This window comes from Rhinopithecus roxellana, chromosome 2 (genome assembly GCF_007565055.1).
Source record: "Rhinopithecus roxellana isolate Shanxi Qingling chromosome 2, ASM756505v1, whole genome shotgun sequence".
NCBI lineage: Eukaryota > Metazoa > Chordata > Mammalia > Primates > Cercopithecidae > Rhinopithecus > Rhinopithecus roxellana.
Genome location: NC_044550.1, coordinates 59,277,766 through 59,299,427, shown reverse-complemented (window position 1 = coordinate 59,299,427; position 21,662 = coordinate 59,277,766). Strand labels below are relative to the sequence as shown.

The following is a 21,662-nucleotide window of genomic DNA, read 5'->3' as shown; positions in this document are numbered from 1 at the left end:
AATAACGTAAAAGACACATGGCTCATGAATACAGCCTGAAACAAAATTACACTTGGAACATTTTTAACAGCTTTAAATCTAAAATGTGAAACTCCTTCCACACACATGCTAATCATCAACAAGTCTTCCAGGTCACCATCTAGAGTGCTGAGGGAAAACAGTAGTTCTTGAAAGGGGGCACAGACCAGGAGGCGATCCTAGAGAAGGTGCATGTTTATAACTGGTCTATTGTTCACCTCATTCTACCAACAGATTTGTTCTGTCTTGCTAAGGAGGGTATCAGGAAGGAGAGGTGAGAATCTTTAAAAAAAACAAAAAAAAACAAAAAAAACACTATACTTTAAAACTCTCCTTAAATATCTTTATAAATCAAGACAAAAACAAACAAAGAAAAACACCAAAAAAAAACCCAAAACAAGAAACAGCTTGTACCTCAACACTAAGGCCCTTCAGTCTCAAATCACAACCAGCACCCTCTGCAAGATGTTTACACTCCTATAACTTAAGTCCTCAAATACAAATCCAAGTTATTCTTACTAACTTCTAGTCAGTTCTTTTACAAAAGAATCAGAATCTTCCCGTTTTTCCTATGGGGGCTATGATGATCAAACAATGTTATTTGAAAAAAAATCCCTTGCGGAAGTACAAGCTACTAGATAATAAGGGGGCATTCTTTATACAAGTACCCCAGGTGTTTCTGGAGGGTTCTTAACAATTTTAAGTCATTCTGTTAATGATCATCCTCTCTACAGAATATGATGCAATTACCTTTATAGAACTCATTATTCCATTGACAAATGCTAATTTTCCTCACTACTTCCCATCCCCCAAACTAGAGTTCTACAGAAAGCCTAAGGGCAAAATACTTACCTGCTTTTGATTTTCCCATGAAATAATGCATGCCACAATGTGCTATCACTTCAAAACCCAGACTCCCTTCCTAGATTGAAAAGTAATATATGAATAACTTAAAACACAGCACTAAACATAAAAATCCCAATGCACTAAAATTCAAAGCAGACATTGGCCTGCACCTCAGTGAACTTCCCTTTAACCACGAGCCAAAAAGTTACTTTCTAATTCTTTAGGGGTTTTCAGAGAAATCTGAACTGTCTCTCCCTAGGAGGGTTACTGAGTGGATTCTGCACGCACAATAATCAATGACAAGAATAACCCCTGGGCCCACAAGACACGAAATTGCCATCTGAATGAAAGATTATGATCACATGGCTGCACTGAAGCCTGGGCAACAGAGTGAGACCCTAGTTGTAAAAAAAAAAAAAAAAAAATTTTAAAGATTAAATTAGTCTCAGGACTTTCTCAGGGGTTAGAGGTTTTGTTTTTGTTTTTGTTTTTTAACTGAACCCTAATCTTCTGGGAAACAGTACGCTGATCTATAACTCCTAGCTATTCAGGACATTTAATTTCCCATTTCCTACAGGTATGGAGAGTACAGACACATGACTTCCACATACACCTGAAACCTGCCTGCTGCTCTCACAGTCACTCTGCTGATATGCATCTCTTGAATAGAAAAAAAAAATTTCTAAGAAACCACCCCTGCTCGAAATATGGATAAATGGAATTAACCTTACACTCTGTTTAATTTTAGAATTCCTATCTGCACGCTTTCAGCTAGTTAAGCATGAGACATTTCTAACTATGAAAGATCCATACTATAAGTGAGAAAAAAATAAAGATGGTTGCATGAATGTTGCATAGAAAAACCAGAACCCAGAGTTATACAAAATAGCTTTGGAGCAAAAAGAAGCAAAAATAATAACCAAATGAAAAGAAATAAATATTAAAGAAAAAAGAGACATATTTAAGACAGTCTAAATTAAATACAATTTACCCAGATTTCAGAAAGCATTTTCTTAATTGTGAATCTTTTCAGGCTTTAGACTTGGCCCACTAAGGAAATTCAAGGATTACGAGCAACTGAGAGTCACTTAGAAGAGATCCAAAGAAAGCATTTAACAATCTAATTTATTAAGTCATTGCAAGTATGTACTAAAAACCAAACTGTGTTTTCTATCGCTAACACATACTCGTTGCTCTATAAATTTTGGAAATAAATGAAAATGATATCTATTAATCTATTGGTCATGCCTTATTTCATTCAGAACTTCAAATTACTTTACAAAAAAGAAAACTCTTTCCAAATAAAGATTTCTATGTCTGAACAATTTATCATCCAAGATTAGCCTGGTAATACCCACCCTTCAGTTTCTTAGCCTTACAGAACATGAGCTTAACCCAGTTAATAAAACTCAAGCACTAAAGATTAATAAAAAGCAACAGTAATTAAGAAAACTGTAACACACATATAGTATTGTAGAAAATACCTTGGTTGGTGCTGAATAAATCTGTAGAGGTATTGCAAAAATGGCACCTATGTTTGTAGTCAAAAATACATTGGTGAATAGATTTATGGCAATGTCTTTAACAGCAAGTTTCAAAGAAAATATATTCCAACAGCCTGGAGGTAGAAATAAAGGGCCAGTGAAATTCAGAATCTAAAAAGAAAAGAAGCAAGAGAAATTACTTTTCCTAACACTAATTATGATTAAAATCATTATAAAGTATGATGCTAACGTTCTTCTATATTTCAGAAAGTATGACTTTACTCAGTTATTTCCAGATCAAAATTTGCAATATTTTTATAGAAATGATAGGTTACAAATAATGCTTAAAGATGACACTGTTTTAAATTTCACAAAAATAATCTTGAAATTTCAGTAAGTGATATTTTGCCAAGAAAAACCCTACTATTTTAACATGAACCAGGCTCATTTTAACTAAATATAACCTTTGTAGAACAAACCATATACATAATATTTTTGAATAATGTTAAGAGCAAATATTTTGAAAGGTTATATCCTGGTCCCTTTGAGTTCTTTTAAAAATAGTTTTTTAAAAAGAGAGAAAGACGAATCTCCTAAAAGTAATTCTGAAAATGTCGAAAGAAAAATACATGTTTTAAAAATCTTAAGTTAAAATTAAATTTTATTTAAATAATTTCATAGCATTGGAATAATTTTTATTATTTTATAGAAATAATTTCACAGCATCTGACCTTAAACAAAGCTTAAAATAAGCTAAAACTTCGGGGAAAAAATACTATATGTACCTTTAAAATGTGCTTGGTCTCCTTGGAAACAAACACATCATTTAATACAACACTACGGTCAAAATGGTTGCGGTACCATATTGACCAAAGTCCTGACGTGTTCTCACGAGTCTCTATGTGAAACTGGGTTGCAGAAGAGTCCATTCTAAAATACCTGTGAACAGAGGACATGCATGCTATCAGCCCTGAGTGTGGGACAACAGTCAAGTCAGCCCTCTTATGAGCCTCTAACTGCAAAAACAGAAGCATCATAAAACGTTACTAAATGAAAGCTAGCGCCAGAGACGACCTCAGCAATCACCTCCTTCAACCTTCTGGCTCACATGGGGAGCAACTGGAAGCCTGGGGAAAGCAACCAGGCTGTGTCCAGTATAGCTCACAGAGGTCATCAGGGCCAAACCAGGACCTGAAGTCAACTCAGAAACACCATGTGAATGTGTACTCTTTTCACACATCTGAGATGCCTGACACTGAACCTGTTTCATAAACTGAATTATTTCACTTCCTCCTCCCCATTCAGCTAATATCCCTTTCACTGCCTGTTAGCAGTGTGAAGGCAAGGGGCGGCAAGGCCAGAGAGAGAGAGAATCATACAAGTCATATCAGTATATTTTTAAACCATTTCTAGAGGGGAAAACAACAACAACAACATAAGATTTCAGGGAAAGTGGAAGTAACCTACCCCTGAACCACAGTAGAGAAGAGGCATGCTTTTAGTGTTGGAGTGTGTGTTGTTTTCTTTACATCTTCCATAATTCCACTGTCACAGGATGTGGCTGCTTCGTGGTATAAAGAAATAAATGTGAAGCTTAAGTACCTTTTCTTTCATGAAGCCTGAACAAAAGACCTATGTCTTGTTTATTTATAACTTTTTATTCACTTTTCTGTCTCCATTAAAATAGCGAATCAGACATAAAAGGTAACTACTTTCTCAAATGTTCCCGTCATCTTCTTTGTTACCAATTATCCAGAAAGCCACACTTTTTAAAACCAACTTCTTTACCAGAAATGACAAAAGTGAAACAAGAAGCTCCCTTGGCAGAGTAAGGGGGAATGTGTGGAGGCACGAGCAAGAAAGGAATAAAACCTAAAGGGCAAAAGGGAGCTGACCAGCAGAAAGTGAGCTGTATTTGAAAGCACTGCTGATTGATGAAAATAATACTTTTCAGCTCTCCTTGATTTAGGTCATAACACTATGTCATTTGTGTTCAATTCTTAACTCTCTGATGCTCATAACCAACTTTTTTTAAGTTATATATATGGTTTTTAAAAATTCGAACACTAACAAAAAATGTGAAAATAAAGTCTACCTTTCTTCACCCTGACTCCCAATTATCTTAGAGGAGGCAGCTGTTAGCAGTTTCTCCAACATCCATCCAGGTGTTCTGTGCATGTATAAGTACACAGATATCCTCTTAAAAAAATTAAATGTACACACGCTGCTCACATCACTGTTCATGCATGTTTCTGAACACTCTCTCACAAATGAACACAGATGTTCAGCTCTTCTGTCCTCACAAACACACATTTCTATAGGTACAGTTTTGAATACACACATATCTGGAGGATAAACTCTTAAAACTAGAATTAAGGATCAAAGAGCATATATGTGCATTTTAAATTTTCAGAGATTGCCATTTTCCCTCGAAAACAGCCTGCATATTTAGACTCCCATCAAAAACATAACAGTGCTTTCCTTCCTAATCATTATCAACAGAGAATATTAAGCTTTAAACTCAAAATCCTACATATGTGGCAGAATAAAAGTGGCATCAACAATAGTTTCTACATCATACTATCTTAGAACCATTAAGGCTGGAACTTCTTGAAATCAAATGCATTCACTTCACTTTTTTGAAACCATGCCTAATCTGTAGTTGTAGAAAGAGTTGCCATGATGACAACAAGATAACAAAAGTCAAATGACAATCTGTTTAAAAATCTGTACCTCTGCAGGTAAAAGAAGCAATTTTTGTAAAGTTTGTTGTAGAAGTAGGTAGTAGTACTGGTTCAAACTGCAGAGACAGAGCATCTCTCTGTGAGAAATGGCGTATATCCTGAAACAGAAGAAAAGTCTCACGTTACTACTCTCAGCTGGGACAGTATTTATCCAGTTTGAATCAACCGTTAGAATAAATAGCACAGACCAGCCATACATAGCAACTGCTCAGCATCTGTGCCATAACCATATGGAGGGGATGCTGACAATCTTCATACAAACAGAGGTTCAAGCAAGGGCAAATGGGCTTCTGTTCTCAGAAGAGACAGAAGCACTGTCTCTGTTCCTGAAAAACCTTCATATTCTACAATTAAATGCACACTTGCTATTTTAAAATTTACTTTAGGTAAGCATTTACAATTACCTGTATCCATATAAGGCTGTTTCCTGAATGTAATATATACATATTTACTGCTGAATCATCTGTCCAAAAGAATCAGAGTATTACAACAGAGTATTTAATCAGAGATTAAAACAGCCATCTCATTCTCACACCTTCATGTAGTAGTAACTAAAATATCACATTACACATTTCTATAAAAAACGTTAACTTATTTCTCAAAACTGAAATCAAAACTAGGAGCTGTTTTTTTTTTTTTTTTTAATCACAAGAAAAAAGATCCTTATAAAAATGCCTTCCAACCTAAGCCCTCTAAATGATGAGGAACTACCAGGAGCAAAATTCTGAGTTTAGGGTCATACAATGCACTTCTGGATGAAATTAACAAACTGGATGACTTCAAATAAAGCTATGTTCTCTTGTTGATTAGAAAGCCCCTCATTTCCTCATTTAGATAACCACATTTGGAAAGAAGAAAATTCTGAGATCTCAAGTTTCAGGCTTTCTTTTAGCCCTCACCAACAGAAATGGTCCCCACGGGTCAGGGATCTGCCCCACATGTATGTTCACCTGGCCGTCATGAGAATCACCAAGCACCGAGGACAGGAGAGCTCTCCTGCTGATCCAGCACTACCACAGCCAGCTCTGAAGACTGAAAGGTAAATGCTGTTTGACCAATTAAGACTGCCAAGGCAGGGCAGGGTGGCTCACGCTTGCAATCCCAGAACTTTGGGAGGCCAAGCGGGGAGGATTGTTTGAGCCCAGGAGTTCAAGACCATCCTGAGCAACATAGGGAGACCCTGGCTCTACCAAAAAAAAAAAAAAAAAAGTTTAAAGTAGCCAGGCATAGTGGTGGGCACCTGTGGACCCAGCTACTTGGGAGGCCAAGGTGGCAGGATTGCTTCAGCCCAGGAGTTTGAGGTTGCAGTGAGCCAAGATCACATCTCTGCACTCCCACCTGGGCTACAGAGCAAAATCCTGTCTTAAAAAGACAAAAACAGAAATAAAACCAAACAACAGCAGCAACAAAAAAAAACAAAGAATAAAAACTATCCTTTCTTTGAATACAAATACATATATATAGTCACATTCAGAAGAGTCATGATAACCAAAAGATACTAGTATATTCTATGTTACGAATTTCATGGATCACATAAAGTTCTTAGGAAGTTAAACAGATGAATGCATTTATTTCTGATAAGTAGGACACACATTTCCAAAGACAAAATTCATAAAACTGAACACTAAAATTCTACCGAACTTGTCAAGCATCCAGGAACAACCGCAACCTGTTAGCTATTTAAAATACAAAACAGCATGATGTGGTTAACTGAGCTTAGGCAAATCATTAAAAGTGGAACAAGAAACCCAAGACTTCAAATACTTTGTAAATATTTATATTAAACTGTCATGCCCACATAATTTGCTTACTGTCTCCAAACATCAAGAAAAATTATTCCTAAGGAAACTCAGAGCAGTTTGCAGTTGTTACTTAACTTCTCCCCAAAATAATACAGCCTTCTTAGCAGTTGTAGGTTGAGAACCAGTTACTACTACAATCGCTTAACAATTAAAGCAAAGGTTAAAGCAAAGGTTATTTGTCTTGGTTTGCTACGATACAATCTATACATAAATGCTATATAGAATGATGATGCAGACTCATCAAAATGTAATGAAAAATTTTACACATCCCACCTTACCTGAGGTCTCAGATTTATCTGTAGCTACGTAAACAATAGAGAGATGATCTAACAAATCTTGTGTGTTTTCTTCAAATTCTTTCGAAGAGTTTTCCGTTGTTACCATTATGCTCATTTGTAGACGCAAAACATCATCAGATTCCAGGTAACAACTCTGAGATTGGAGGAAGGAGGAAAAAAGGGGAAAAAAAAAAAATCTCAACTTTGTGGTTTCAAACTATAGAGGAAAGGAAAAGCATTTAACATAATGGCACATGTATGAGAACAGAATATACTGTTTTGTGTTTTATTTTTTTTTGAGACGGAGTCTGGCTCTGTCACCCAGGCTGGAGTGCAGTGGCGCAATCTTGGCTCACTGCAAGCTCCGCCTCCCGAGTTCATGCCATTCTCCTGCCTCAGCCTCCCAAGTAGCTGGGACTACAGGCGCCCGCCACCACGCCTGGCTAAGCTTTTTGGATTTTTAGTAGAGACGGGGTTTCACCAGGTTAGCCAGGATGGTCTCGATCTCCTGACCTCATGATCCACCCAGCTCGGCCTCCCAAAGTGCTGGGATTACAGGCGTGAGCCACTGCACCCGGCCTTGTGTTTTATTTTTAAGCAAAGAGGAAGGAAGGAGAGCAGAGAGAAAACACCACATATTTTATTTTACCTTTAATTGCTGACACACTTTATTATGTAAACTGCATTCCAGTTGTACTTGCAAGAGGCTAGTATTAGTGGTTTCTGCCTAAAAGAAGAAAAAAGGGAGAAAAGAACTTAAAAGTAAGTAAAAGGCTCAATCTCACACTAATAATAAACAATCTATCATGTATTCAGAAACCACACTTTTTCATTTATTCAATAAATATTTGAGTATCTGCTAAATGCTGGACATTATTCTTTCTAGTGGATATACAACAGTAAGCTAAACAGAGAAATCTGTTCTCAGGACTGTCACTGAGCTTACACTCTAATGAAAATTGTAAGTTCTTCCTCAGGCAACATGAAAATTCCTTATTACACCTATAAGCAGGTGAATATGTTCTAAATATACACAGGAACACTGGAGTCTGGCATTTCTAATGTTTGCTGAAAATTTTGTTTAAACACAGGAGTTTATTGTTATTTTCAAGTAGGTTTACAAAGTAACAAAATTCTAAGTGTGCCTTCCATCAGTACAATGACCTAGAAACCATGATCCTCAACTTAGACCAAAAAAAAGAGAGAGAGAGAGATGTCCAAAATTCAGTTGACTATCATTTTTAACAGGGAAGAGCTATGGATGAAAGAGACAAAAGTATATAAAAAGAATGCAGGACTCTGTCAAATTTAAAGATCTTAACAGCCACCTGGGATGATGTCAACACATATTTAAGAAAAGGAAAATGAAAAATCCAATCAAGGGATACAACCTTGGGTAGGAGGGTGGGGGCTACAGGCATGTGAATACAGCAAAAACTTAGCGCAGTGTGTGAATCTAAAAGACATGGGTTATGAGCCTTCCTCTTTTGTTAAGTTTAATGTCTCTAGCATAGTGATCCAAAAAGGTACTCCACCCGGGAGCCATAGGCCAAACATCAAATCTTGGCAGGGTAAGAAGGCACTCTCCAAAGCCTAGGCTGGCTTAATAGTGAATATCTACTAAAAAACCCAGGAAAGATGCATTACTAAAAAGAATCACTACAATTATGTTTGTTAGATTTATAAGACTTATCCAAGCACATTATATAAGAATACATTTTAAACTACTTCAATTGTCATTCAGGCAATTAAACTACAGAAAAAAGGAGTAAGTCACGCACAGCAGTGGTTCACGTCTGTAATCCCAGCACTTTGGGAGGCCAAAGCCGGTGGATCACTGGAGCCCAGGAGTTGGAGACCAGCCTAGGCGACATGGCAAAACCCTGTCTCGACTAGAAAAAATACCAAAATTAGCCAGGCATGGTGATGTGCGCTTGTAGTCCCAGCTACTAGGAAGGCTGTGATGGGAGGATTGATTGAGCCCAGGAGGTCAACGCTGTAGTGATCCGTGACTCTTGTATTTTTTCTTAAAATATACTTTTAATGCAGTAAAAATGTTTAAGGAGTTTAAATTAAGTTTGTAAATGGGACCAAACATTAAACATTCTTTTAAAGAAATCATTGTTCATATCTGCTAGTATTCTTAAATAGAATAACATGATTTGTAAAATGAATCTAAAATCTTAACCAGTTTTTTTTTTTTTTTTTTTGAGACAGCGTCTCACTCTGTTGTCCAGCTGAAGTCAGACAGTGCAAACTCGGCTTGTGCAACCTCCACCTCCCAGGCTCAAGGCAACTTCCCACCTCAGCCTCCCAGGTAGCTGGGACTATGGGCGTGCACCACCACACACAGTTAATTTGTGTATTTTTTGTAGAGATGGAGCTTCACCATGTTGCCCAGGGTGGTTTTGAACTCCTGGGCTCAAGCAATCCACCCACCTCGGCCTCCCAAAGTGCTGGGATTACAGGTGTGCACCAATACACCAGCCTGAAGAACTAGATTTTTAAATTTGTCTATGAACAAATCCCAACATCAAAGACATAAACAGAAAAAGCCCACTTTCTGAAACTGATTTTTATTTTATTTTTTGAGACAGAGTCTTGCTCTGTCGCCCAGGATGGAGTGCAGTGGCGCGATCTCGGCTCACTGCAAGCTCCACCTCCTGGGTTCACACCATTCTCCTGTCTCAGCCTCCCAATTAGCCAGGACTACAGGTGCTTGTTTTTTGTTTGTTTGTTTGTTTGTTTTTTAAGTAGAGATGGGATCTCACCGTATTAACCTGGATGGTCTCGATCTCCTGACCTCATGATCCACCCACCTCGGCCTCCCAAAGTGCTGGGATTACAGGCGTGAGCCACCGCGCCCGGCCAAAAACCACTTTCATTTCACCTTCTCACTTACTTTCCTCAAAGAAATCCATAACCAAGTCACCCTGATTGTACCTCCTTCGTGAGCCCTTAAACCCACTCACTTCTCCTCTTGCTTAAAACCCCAGATATCAGGGGTTGGCAAACTATGCCCACAGGTTAAATCCAGTTTGCTGCTTGTTTTTGTAAACAAAGTTTTATTGGAACACAGCCATGCCCGTTCCTTTATGGACTGTCTACTGTTGCTTTCATGCTATGATGGCCGAGTTCAGTACTTGCAACAGAGACTGTAAAGCCCACAAAATCAAAGTAAATACTCTAACAACACTAAACTGTAGAAAAAAATTATGGTGCAGTAACTTCCTCCTAGTCTCCCTGCATCCACCTCCGCCCTTTCCACTCCACTCTCCACACTGCATCAAGAGTGAGTTTGCCCATATATAAATCTGGTCATGCCACTATTTGTTTAAAACTCTTCAAAGACTTCTCACTTGGCAAAAGCCCCAAATCCTCTGCTGTAGCTATAAAATTCCGGCACCTGCCTAGTCTCAACCTCCCTGCTCATGCTCCAACCTCACTGGTCTAGTTTCTGCTCTGCTTGCCTCACCACCTTTGAATTTTCTGTCCCTTTGGCCTTGCACCCACTCCCCCAACCCACCCGCCTCTCCACCTAGCTAAATCTGATTTGTGCTTCATGTCCCAGCTTAAATATCCCTTTCAGACACCACAGCAACTTCTAGCTGACCTTTTGTAACACTTCTCACAACAACACAGTCAAGGTCTATCTTCCCCAGGGGATTCTAAGCATCTTGTGCTTAGAATGCACAACGCCTATCACTTCATCAGCACTCAATAAACAGCTGGTGAATGCACAGAGGTGGGCACACAGCCACAGATGCTACGGAATTGGCTTGAAAAGGGCAAGAGAAGCTTGAAAAGGGCAAGAAACAGAAAATAGTAAATGGTGCCTACAAAATAAAAGGATAACAAAAACCTGATAGTGTGTATTTCTGATCTGAAACTTTCAAAAAACATTTGAAGAAAAAATCTCAACACACTTTTAGAGTACACATTTATAAGTTTGTTTTGTTTTTTTTTTTTTTTTAAAGAAATTGACAACAATTTAACTATGTTAAGGTCTTAACCTGACATGGCAATTCTCTACCCTACAATATTTCTTCAAATGAAAAGATGTTAAAAATTCACCATCATATTAACAGTTTTCGACATAATTAACAACCCTATTTTGCACAGTGATTTACTGTGATTTAAAGCCTAATATCTTGTCATTCTTAGTAAATCTCTGGATGGATGTAGTTATAACTTGCCATTTTAATTAAGATTCTTCTCTTAGTGAGAGGCATTTTAAAAAACCATTATTTTGTTTCATTTGCTGTAGGACATATTTCGGAATCCCACAAGGGGGAGTTCTAGCACCTCCAAACTGCCCTTTAGAAGTATGCTAATTTTTCTAAAGGAAAAAGTTTCAAGTTCGTATCTGTCTTTCTCAAAAGAACAAAACAATTGGGCTGGGCGCGGTGGCCCATGCCGGTAATCCCAGCACTCTGGGAGGCCAAGGCAGACGGATCAGGAGATCAGGAGATCAAGACCATCCTGGTTAACACGGTGAAACCCCATCTGTACTAAAAATACAAAAAATTAGCCGGGCATGGTGGTGGGCGCCTGTAGTCCCAGCTACTTGGGAGGCTGAGGCAGGAGAATGGCGTGAACCCACGAGGCAGAGCTTGCAGTGACCCGAGATCGGGCCACTGCACTCCAGCCTGGGTGACAGTGTGAGACTCTCCGTCTCCAAAAAAAAAAAAAAGAAAGAAAGAAAAAAAAAAAGAAAAAAACAATAGCAATGTTATCTTGATAAAAAAGAAACTCTAACTAAAATATTAGCCAGGGAACAACCACACACTAGGGTTACAAGTTCCCCCACTGTCCCCAACTGAGCACACTGTGTGACAACAGGCCACGCCCTCATCCAGAGTGAGCCTGCGCTGATTAGACAGGAAAAACAAACAAAAACCTAATTTTCTAGTTTTGAAACCTCCTATACTCCTTTAACAAATCGGATCAGACATTTTAGAGAAAAAAGAAAAAGTAATTCTATAAACAACTTTTTCTTAAGTAGTCTTCATTGAAAGTACTAATATAGTTTATATATTTCATATTACTTCATATAAAGTATTATTTCCTTTTAGAAGATGGTGGAAATTGTGGCTTGGAGGGGTTAAGAGACTTATCAAAGATCTTGGGGTTAGTAAAAAAACAGAAAAAAAAAAAATAGCAGGTTTTAAATTGCAGTCAGTACTTACTTAACAAATCAAAATAGACCAAATCTATTTCTCCTAGGCACCTAAAGGCCTAAAAATCCATCAACACAGGGATATATATTAGAAAACCATAACAAGATAAAATGCAAAGGTCAAGAAAATAGAAATGTTAAAACTCCTTTTGTATGACACGTATTTCCACAGTTTTGTGGTGAAGAAGTATGAATTAAGGGAAATGGATACTAGAGAGAAAGCAATCATCTCCCTTCACTGGCTGAGGAATTGCCAGTGCCCTGGGCCACAAGAAGGGTGTGATTTGGGGGGACTGTGTGCAATTAAACAGTAAAGGAAATAACAGACTTTAAGTATTAAGTCATTTTAATGACTTATCACCAAGAGTAAAGCACAGCCTAATATATTTGAGAATCTACATTAATCCAGACAGAATGAACAAGAGGCTGGATGAGGTTCCTGGTAATAAGCACATGAAACCTTTTTATTTAAGGACTATAACTTATGAAATCTGAAAGAATTACTTAGACAAGTCCCAATCTTAGATTCTATTTTTCTCAGACATCTTTCTCCCCTTTCACAATTTTGAATGCCAAATATTAGAGGTCATTATAGAAGTAAATCTCGGCCAGGTGCAGCAGCTCACACCCGTAATCTCACTTTGGGAGGCCAAGGAGGGTGGATCACTCGAGGTCAGGAATTTGAGACCAGCCTGTCCAACATGGCGAAACCCTGTCTCTAGTAAAAATACAAAAATTTGCCGGGCATGGTGGCACACTCCTGTAATCTCAGCTTCTCGGGAGGCTGAAGCTGGAGAATTGCTTGAACCCGAGAGGCAGAGGTTGCAGTGAGCTGCAACTGCACCATTGCATTCCAGCCTGGGCAACAGAGTCCATCTCAAAAAAAAAGAAAAAGAAAATCTCTTATGCCAACATACACATCTGGAACACTGATTCTGTATAAGCCATCTGACTGTTCCAGCAGGTGGCCCCCACACACAGTATTATGTACATGGCAAATTATCTTGTATAAAACGAGAGCTATCTTGGGTGCCTTCCACATAACACTCAGATTCTATAACCAAACTTCTAATTTAGTGTTTCCTGCATAACAGCAGGCTCAGCTATTAGTAAGTACTGTACAGCTATTTTTCCCTGATATTAAATAGCAATTGTGTTTCAACCCCCACCACCACCACTACCCTTTCATTCCTCAGATATTAACCACTAAAACAAAATCTAACTATACTGCCAGACCCACTCATGCAAACATTTGCAAAAACCTAGGAAGTGGCTGAAATTAGTTTGCTTTTAGGAAAAAAGAGGCTACTACAGATCAGTAGTATTTTTCCTTATCCACATCATTTTAGAAAAGGCAGTGTGGCCAAGTGCCTTAGCCAACACCCATTTGAGATCAAACCCCAGCCATGAAAGCCTGGGGACATTCCCTACCCACTCTAAGACTCAGTTTCCTCTTCTATAAAATCAAGTTATTGAATTCACAGCAATATTACGGGTGCTAAATGAGATACATATGCAAACCACTGGGTACACAGTAGGCCTCAAAGGGGAGATTATATTGATGTGCTCATTCACAATTAATGCATTTATTTAATAAAATTCCACAACAAATAATTTAGGTGCTTGGGGGAAGCATTTTTCCCACATCAAAGCTTTTAGAAGAAAACTCTTTACCACTCCTTTGGTTTCCAAGAGATTTTTTTTTCCCCTAAAACACTTCAGATTCTTTTTATTTCACGATTGGTTCAGAACCCAAGAAAAAAGGAAGTATCATTTACTGGACACTACCTCCCACCCCCTGAAGTGTGCCAGAAACCCTGAAAGAGACAAAAAGCAACTGGGAGAATAAGATAACCCCTGTACTATCTAAACTTTTGGTTTGGCCAAGCGGAAGTCATCTGTGTTGAGCAACACCTTGGTTTTTACACCTGGATAACTAGCTTTTAACTATTACAACCTGGGCTGGCAGCGTCAGTAGAGCCATGTGGGATTTTCACCTTGATAGGTCAGGCAGCGTATGTTGGCTCTGTCCTAAGGCAAGTAACTATTTTTATACAATTGGATGATGCTGGGCCTCAGACAAATGACAAATAGGCCCTGCATGTCTGGCCCAGGCCCTGAAACAAGATCCAGGTTCGGCAAAAGTTTAAGCTTTGTGATGCAGGCTGCTGTCGCTTGACCTTGAGTAGCATGGGCACAGCTTATACTTAAGTAGGCATTGCTGTGGAGAGAATTAGGCTATAAAAGAAAGGATGCTGTGGTGTTTCCTCAAAAAACTTGAACAGAATTACCAATTCCATTTCTAGGTATACATTCAAAAGTGATAGCAGGGACTCAAACAGATACTAGTTCATAGCAAGACTACTCATAAATGCCCCAAGGTGGATAAACAAAACATGATATATACGTGGAACAGAATACTATTCAGCCTTAAAAAGGAATAAAATTCTGATACATGCTATATAACATGGGTGAACCTTGAAGATATTATGCTAAGTGAAATAAACCAAACATAAAGCGACAAATACTGTATAATCCCACTTCTACGAGGGACCTAGAATAGTCCAATTCATGGAGACAGAAAGTGGAATAGTCGTTGCCAGGGAGAATAGTGGTGGCTGAGGGAAGGTGTTTAATGGGTATGGAGTTTCCCCTTGAGGTGTTGAAAGAGTCCTGGAGACAGATGGTGGTGATGACTGTACAACACTGTGAATGTACTTACTGCCAGTGAACTGTACACATATAAATGGTGAAAATGGTAAATTTTGTGTTAAGTATATTTTACTCCACATATACATAGGGAAAGGGGAAGGCAAGAACTAGACACAGCTGAAATAGTTTGAAATAATCAAACCAGGCCAGGCGCGGTGGCTCACGCCTGTAATCCCAGCACTTTGGGAGGCTGAGGTGGGCAGGTCATGAGGTCAGGAGTTCGAGACCAGCCTGAACAACATGGTGAAACCCCATCTCTACTAAAAATACAAAAATTAGCCGGGCGTGGTCACGGTCACCTATAATCCCAGCTACTTGGGAGGCTGAGACAGGGGAATCACTTGAACCCGGGAGGCAGAGGTTGCAGTGAGCCGAAATCACGCCACTGCATTCCAGCCTGGGCAACAAGAGTGAAACTCCGTCTCAAAAAAAAAAAGAAATAACCAAACCTTGCTGGGTAACCAATACAAAGATATAGCTAAACAGACAGAATGAGTTCCGGTGTTCTACAGCACTACAGGGTGACTGCAGTTAACTATAATAAAGCTAGAAGGGAGGATTTTGAATGTTCAGGACACAATAAAATGATAAATGTCTGAGGTGATAATATGCTGATTACCCTGAGTGGATTGTTACACATTGTATACAATATCAAAATAGCACTCTTTATCCCATACATAAGTATAATTATTACATGCCAACTAAAAAGGAAAAAAGAAAACAAAATCTCGAAAGCCAGGTTAAACAGACACAAAGAGAGAAGTGGAGATACTTTGAGATCTCATTGTGCAGGTATTCAAAATGAAATGTATCTCTGTGCTAAATGGCGCTTTTAAAACAATCTAATAAAGGAAAACAGGCAAGATCTCAGCAGACTCAAAAAACAAGCCAGGCACGGAAGCTCTCACCTGTCATCCTAGCACTTTGGGAGACGGAGGCAGGTGGATCACTCGAGTTCAGGAGTTTGAAACCAGACTGGGCAACATGGTGAAACCCCGTCTCCACAAAAAAATATAAAACTTAGCTGGGAGTGGTGGTACATGCCTGTAGTCCCAGCAACTCAGGAGGCTAAGGAGGGAGGATCACCTGAGCCCAGGAGGTCAAGGTTGTAATGAACCGTGACTGCACCACTGCACTCTAGCTTAGGTGACAGAGCAAGACCCCGTCTTAAAACAAAAGTAAAAATAATTAAGAAACCACGATTGAGTTCTAGGAACTGTGAAGAAATACACTTAAATTCCCCGTAGTAAACAATTAAGGAGCTCTACCATCAAAGACTGAGGCGGCTACACCAAGTCTTACACAAACCTAGACAGGTGAGAGGAAACCAGGAAGGTGAGTGTGGAATGCTCAGTGCATTTTTCAATGGAGATACAATTACTGCTTGTGCCCTGAGGCAATATGCTTGAGAAGTTTATGGCATTTAGGATTCAATCAAGAGAAGGAACAGCAAAGAGGAAACCATTAAAGGGGAACCAGGCAGGACAAGATAAACCGAGCCTGGGCCTGACTGGGATACTGAGCTGACCGGAGAGTATCTCTTATGTAAGATTATGCAATGCGACAAACAGAAAAAAGATTTGTTTGAACCATAGATGTTTTTAGTAGACCCAGAACTTGATTTTATCTCTTTTGCTTTGGGAGAACACACTGAAAAACATCTAGAGAAATATCTAAAAGGAAAATAAATATCTAGACCAAAAAGTTTTTTAAAAAAATTAAAGGAATGCACTAATTGAGAAAGACGAGACCAACACAAAAAGCTGGTTAAACTGAACAGTGGAGGACAAGCAAGTCCTGGGGGCACAGCCAACTAACACAGAAAAAGAAGGAACTATCCCCACTAGGCCCTGATGGACTCACACTTCCAAAGTGTCAACAACCGCTCACCTCAGGGCATCTGCTGAGAACACCACTCCAGTTGAAATAAGTGGACAAAAAGGAAACAAGCTTCCTTAAAAAGCAGGTTTCAGAAGGCCCCGCAAGTCCACAGTGAGAGGCAATGGAAACCACCCTGTGCACAGATCTCAACGTCACTGCCCACAGACTCTGCAGCCGCTCTGCTCCTAACACAGCTTCCGTACCACTAGCACAAAAGTGCCGGGAAATGCCAGAAACAAGGGCCCAAGGAAGAAACAGAAATCCACACACGGAAAACAGAAGGCAGGCAGGCCGAGCATCTGGGCTACCGCCAGGCAAATTTATAAACTCTGAGGGAAGGCCAGAGCGTCTCAGGTGCCCCTTCCTGAACAGGGCGGTGGTAGGCACAGGTGGCTCCTCTCTAACCCCCAAAGTATCCAGATTAGCCTCCTGACTAATGGTGATCTCTCCCTGCCAAGCGTTAAGTGCAAAGATCTGAGACTCGACAACCAGCATGAATCCAAGGGGAAACCAAGGTAAGGCTCTCTCCAACTTCCTTCCCTCTTTTTGGCAAATATGAAGTATTGGGGACCATTCTGCTTAAAATTAGTGCTTGGAGGGCTAAGGGGTGGGTGGGGACATGTTTTCCAAATTTTTTGGATGTGAGGTTAATAATCTGTTATTCTTGTGTGTTTCAGTAAGACTGTAGATTGGAGTGAGGCTCAATTACTATTGAACCACTATAAATTCTGAAACCCTGGGGAAACCATGCACGTTCTAGCAAAAGAACAAATCCAGGCTGTAGCTGCTAAAAGTTCCCCAGCTGCACACAGGCATGGAGAACTTCTCTGATTAAAATAAAAACAAATAAAATAAAAACAAGAAATTGAGGAGGACTTCAAATTCTTTGAATGTTAACTCACAGGCCAAGATAATTTAATACATTACCATAGCCTTGAACTTTCATGTCTTGCCGGGGGTCTGAATCTCTGAATTTTAAAGTTCTCTCGGAGCTTCATAATAGGAGAGGGCTTATATTCAGAAGCTTCTTTTTAAAAAGTTAAGTGATTAAGGCATTTTAGCTATGTGCCAGAGACTAGTTCTAAGCTCTTTACATAAATTAATTGATTCAATAGCTATACCAACCCTATCCGAAAGGGCTATTATTACATATTTTACAGATAAACTGAGATACAGGGAGATCAGGTAACTTGGCTAAGTCACTCAGAACGAAGATTTTTAGCCAGGTGATCTGGTTTGGAATTTACCCTCTTATTCACTCCCACTATGCATCTCTATGACAGGCATTTTATATGGCTGGTATTTTCTAATGCCATATTTTAACACTGTTATTTAATCTCATCACAAAAGCTCTGATAAACTGTACTGGATACTGCAGTTGAAAAGAATTTGGGATGGAGAAAGACAGGAAGATGTGAACTTTCAACCCTGGTTACAGTGTGGCCTTGGGGCAGATTATTAAGTGAATTTATCTAATTCATCTCAAAGTTTCTAGGGGCAAACTCAACAGCAGACCCCAGCAGTTCGAGGAGCGTCAACAAAGAAATCAGGGGAGGGGTTGGCTCTCAGGGGAGGAGGAACAGGCCTGAGAAGGTGAAAGCACAGGGCTGGAAGTCAGCTGATCTCGGGCTTAACAGGTAATTCCAAAGGGTCAAGAGCACAGAAACCAAGGATGTCACAATGAAAGGCTTATTCTTCACCTAAACACTCCTGTCCTTTTATCCCAAGCCTTCCTCTCCCCTTGGAGGTTGAGGAATTACCTAACTGGTGGGCAACAGCAGGGGCTCTTGGAGGAGTTCGTTCTTTCCTCCTCCTCTCTACACTTTGGAAAGCATCTGTCCTTCAGACCCAAACTTCCCCTCCAGTGGGCCACCCCAAAGTCTACCCTAGGGGAGATGGAGTCAGTAACTCCTGGCTCTCTTACCCTAGCTAATACAGGAGAGTATGTCTTATCAGTAATACAAAGCCGGTTTTAGTTCTCTAACTCCGGATTCTTAAATATCCAATGATTCAGAACTTGGCAAGGAAGAGAGGTGTTGTTAGGTGTCTCTAAGTCTTCTAACAAAAGTTTCTAAAATACTCTAATAGAATAAATGAAAGAAGTCAAAGGAAGGTCTGTGTGTCATATCTTCATAAATAGCTTATTATAATGTTTTCCATTTTAAGATTCATTTACCTAATGTCAATCATTTATTTACTACATGTTATATTGCCAGTCTCTATGCTAGGTAACAGGAAAACAAAGATTAAGGCATAACTCTTGCTCTTAAGGGGTTAAATCTAGTACAGAAAAATCCATAAAAACAAAACCTTTCGAGTATTATAGCTGCTACAACAGGGATCTCTTAGGGCTTTCAGTAAGGAACTAGTCAATTCTCCTGGGAGACAAAAAAATAAAAAGAGACAAGGTAAACACTGAGTTAAAAGAGGGACCAGGAAACTGTGTCCTCACAGTAGCCAAGAAAGCAGAGATTTTAAAGCAGCAAACTAGAGGAAGATGGAGAGTGAAGAGACTCTACTGAGTCTGAAACAAAAGTGAGGGGAGGGAGAACACCCCACTCACACATCTTGGTATTCTTTCTAGAGTCTTCGCAACGCGCCCCTCCTTTCTTCCAGTCACCAACCCTCCTCTACCTCTCCCCTTCCCAAGTTCCCATTCCACAAAGCATTCTCACTTGAAACTTAAGAAAATTTTTAGAAGTTTAAGCAATTCCTTAAAAAAAAAAAAAGCTATATTCAGAAGTAGGTAGATAAGTAAATGTATAACATCACTTAATTTCCCCTTAACATATAATAATCATTTTCCAGAGATTGACAGCCTATCATTTTATGTAAAAAAGATCAAACAACTTTTATCACTCAAATAAACTGAAAGGAGTGCTAGCTTGCCTTAGGTAGATAGCAAGGGAAGGGTTTCCAGAGAGCCCCTAGTTCAAGGGTTAGTGCCTTATTCCCACATAAAAAGCAGCCTGGGGACCGGGCACAGTGGCTCACACCTGTAATCCCAGCACTTTGGGAGGCCCAGGAGGCCCAGCGCTCCTGAGGTCAGGAGTTCAAGACTAGCCAGGCCAATATGGTGAAACCCCATCTCTACTAAAAATACAAAAATTAGCTGGGTGTGGTGGCACGTGCCTGTAATCCCAGCTACTAGGGAGGCTGAGGCAGAAGAATCATTTGAACCCGGGAGGCAGAGGTTGCAGTGAGCTGAGATCGTGCCACTGCACTCCAGCCTGGGTGACAAGAGCAAAAGTATGTCTCAAAACAAAAAACAAAACTACAGCCTGGGGGGAAAAAATCTGGCTTTCTTCTTTCACTTACTAAACTTTTGCTCTAACCTCACCTTCGTGCCGTGCTCCTTAATCCTCTTGGAGATAGGACAAAAAAACTCCAGGTGTTGTCTCAAACAACAAAAAACAGTTACATCTTGGTGCACTGCTAAAACTACAACAAAAAAAATGTTACTAAATACATTATGGTTATACAGGTATTCGTAGGAATTTTCAGCTATCACAATACTGTTTATTCCATTTAACTAAGTATGTAAGACTATCAGGAAAATGGGACAGCTTTAAAGATCCTTAACCTTTCTCTGTTCTTTTTCCATCTTCAAATCCTAGATCAGGCATTTTGTACCTTGTTAGTGAGAAATGTGCCCCTTTCCATTTCTTTATCAAACTGTGATTGAAAGGCTTTCCACGTTCTCCTCCTTACCCTGATTTTACAGCTTCCCTTCTAGATTGCCACGTTAATTGACAGGGATCAGCACCTTAGAAGGCAAGCAGCAGGTAACAACTTGGGGCACCCTCCCCCATGCCAAACCTAGCAGGCGCCACACTGCAGGCGGCCTGGGACCGCAACCTTTGCCCAGCGCCTGTCCCTGGCAGGCGGGCATGAGGGTTTGACACCACACACTGAAAGCAAAGGTTGTGCCAGTTTTAAAAGGCTAGGAACTCCTGGTCTGAAATGTATTAGATATCACACAGAATATCCAGAGATAATCTCTCCTGTACACAATCCAGCAACATGTTGCCATGGTGGGGGAGAAAATCCCTCATCCACACATACATTTAGAAAAAATATTGCAAGGAGACAACCAACTATTAATTACGATGATTGTTGCCAAGTATGACTGTGGTCTTAAGGTTTATTTCTAATGTTTCATTTCTTTGGGCTTCCCATGTTTTCTTATAATCACATTATAGTTTTTGATAATCCCAGAATATCCTTAAGAGATAATCTTTTCGTCAATTCAATAATTTGATATTATGTTGAGACACACACACACACACACTCACACACAACAACAAAACTACCTTTACTTGACAGAACTGTGTGTCAGGGTTTTCCTCTAACTTTAAAACCAAGTTTCGGCCAGGCGCGATGGCTCACGCCTGTAATCCCAGCACTTTGGGAGGCTGAGGCGGGTGGACCACGAGGTCAGGAGATCAACACCATCCTGGCTAACACAGTGAAACCCTCTCTCTACTAAAAATACAAAACTTAGCCAGGCGTGGTGGCGGGCAATTGCAGTCCCAGCTATTCAGGAGGCTGAGGCCAGAGAATGGCGCGAACCCGGGAGGTGGAGCTTGCAGTAAGCCGAGATCATGCCACTGCACTCCAGCCTGGGCGACAGAGTGAGACTCTGTCTCAAAAAAAAAAAAAAAAAAGTCCCACATTATTTACAATGATTCCAATAATAATAATTTAAGTTCTTTCCA

General features: G+C 39.7%; 1 protein-coding gene across 5 annotated transcripts in view; it reads right to left on the bottom strand.

Moving 5' to 3' along the window:
* Positions 1-21,662, bottom strand: part of TMEM131L (transmembrane 131 like) — a 170,370-nt gene that overhangs the window by 48,474 nt on the left and 100,234 nt on the right. For 3 of the 5 annotated variants that reach the window (XM_030916541.1, XM_030916547.1, XM_030916564.1), the window contains exons 8-15: positions 7,822-7,899; positions 7,173-7,326; positions 5,497-5,555; positions 5,082-5,190; positions 3,816-3,912; positions 3,134-3,287; positions 2,349-2,519; positions 871-940 (exon numbers count right to left, since the gene is read on the bottom strand). In XM_030916541.1, the coding sequence (XP_030772401.1) occupies positions 871-940; positions 2,349-2,519; positions 3,134-3,287; positions 3,816-3,912; positions 5,082-5,190; positions 5,497-5,555; positions 7,173-7,326; positions 7,822-7,899 (892 nt within the window). The remainder of the gene's footprint in view (positions 1-870; positions 941-2,348; positions 2,520-3,133; positions 3,288-3,815; positions 3,913-5,081; positions 5,191-5,496; positions 5,556-7,172; positions 7,327-7,821; positions 7,900-21,662) is intronic. The other 2 variants (XM_030916550.1, XM_030916555.1) reach the window with 1 other exon arrangement.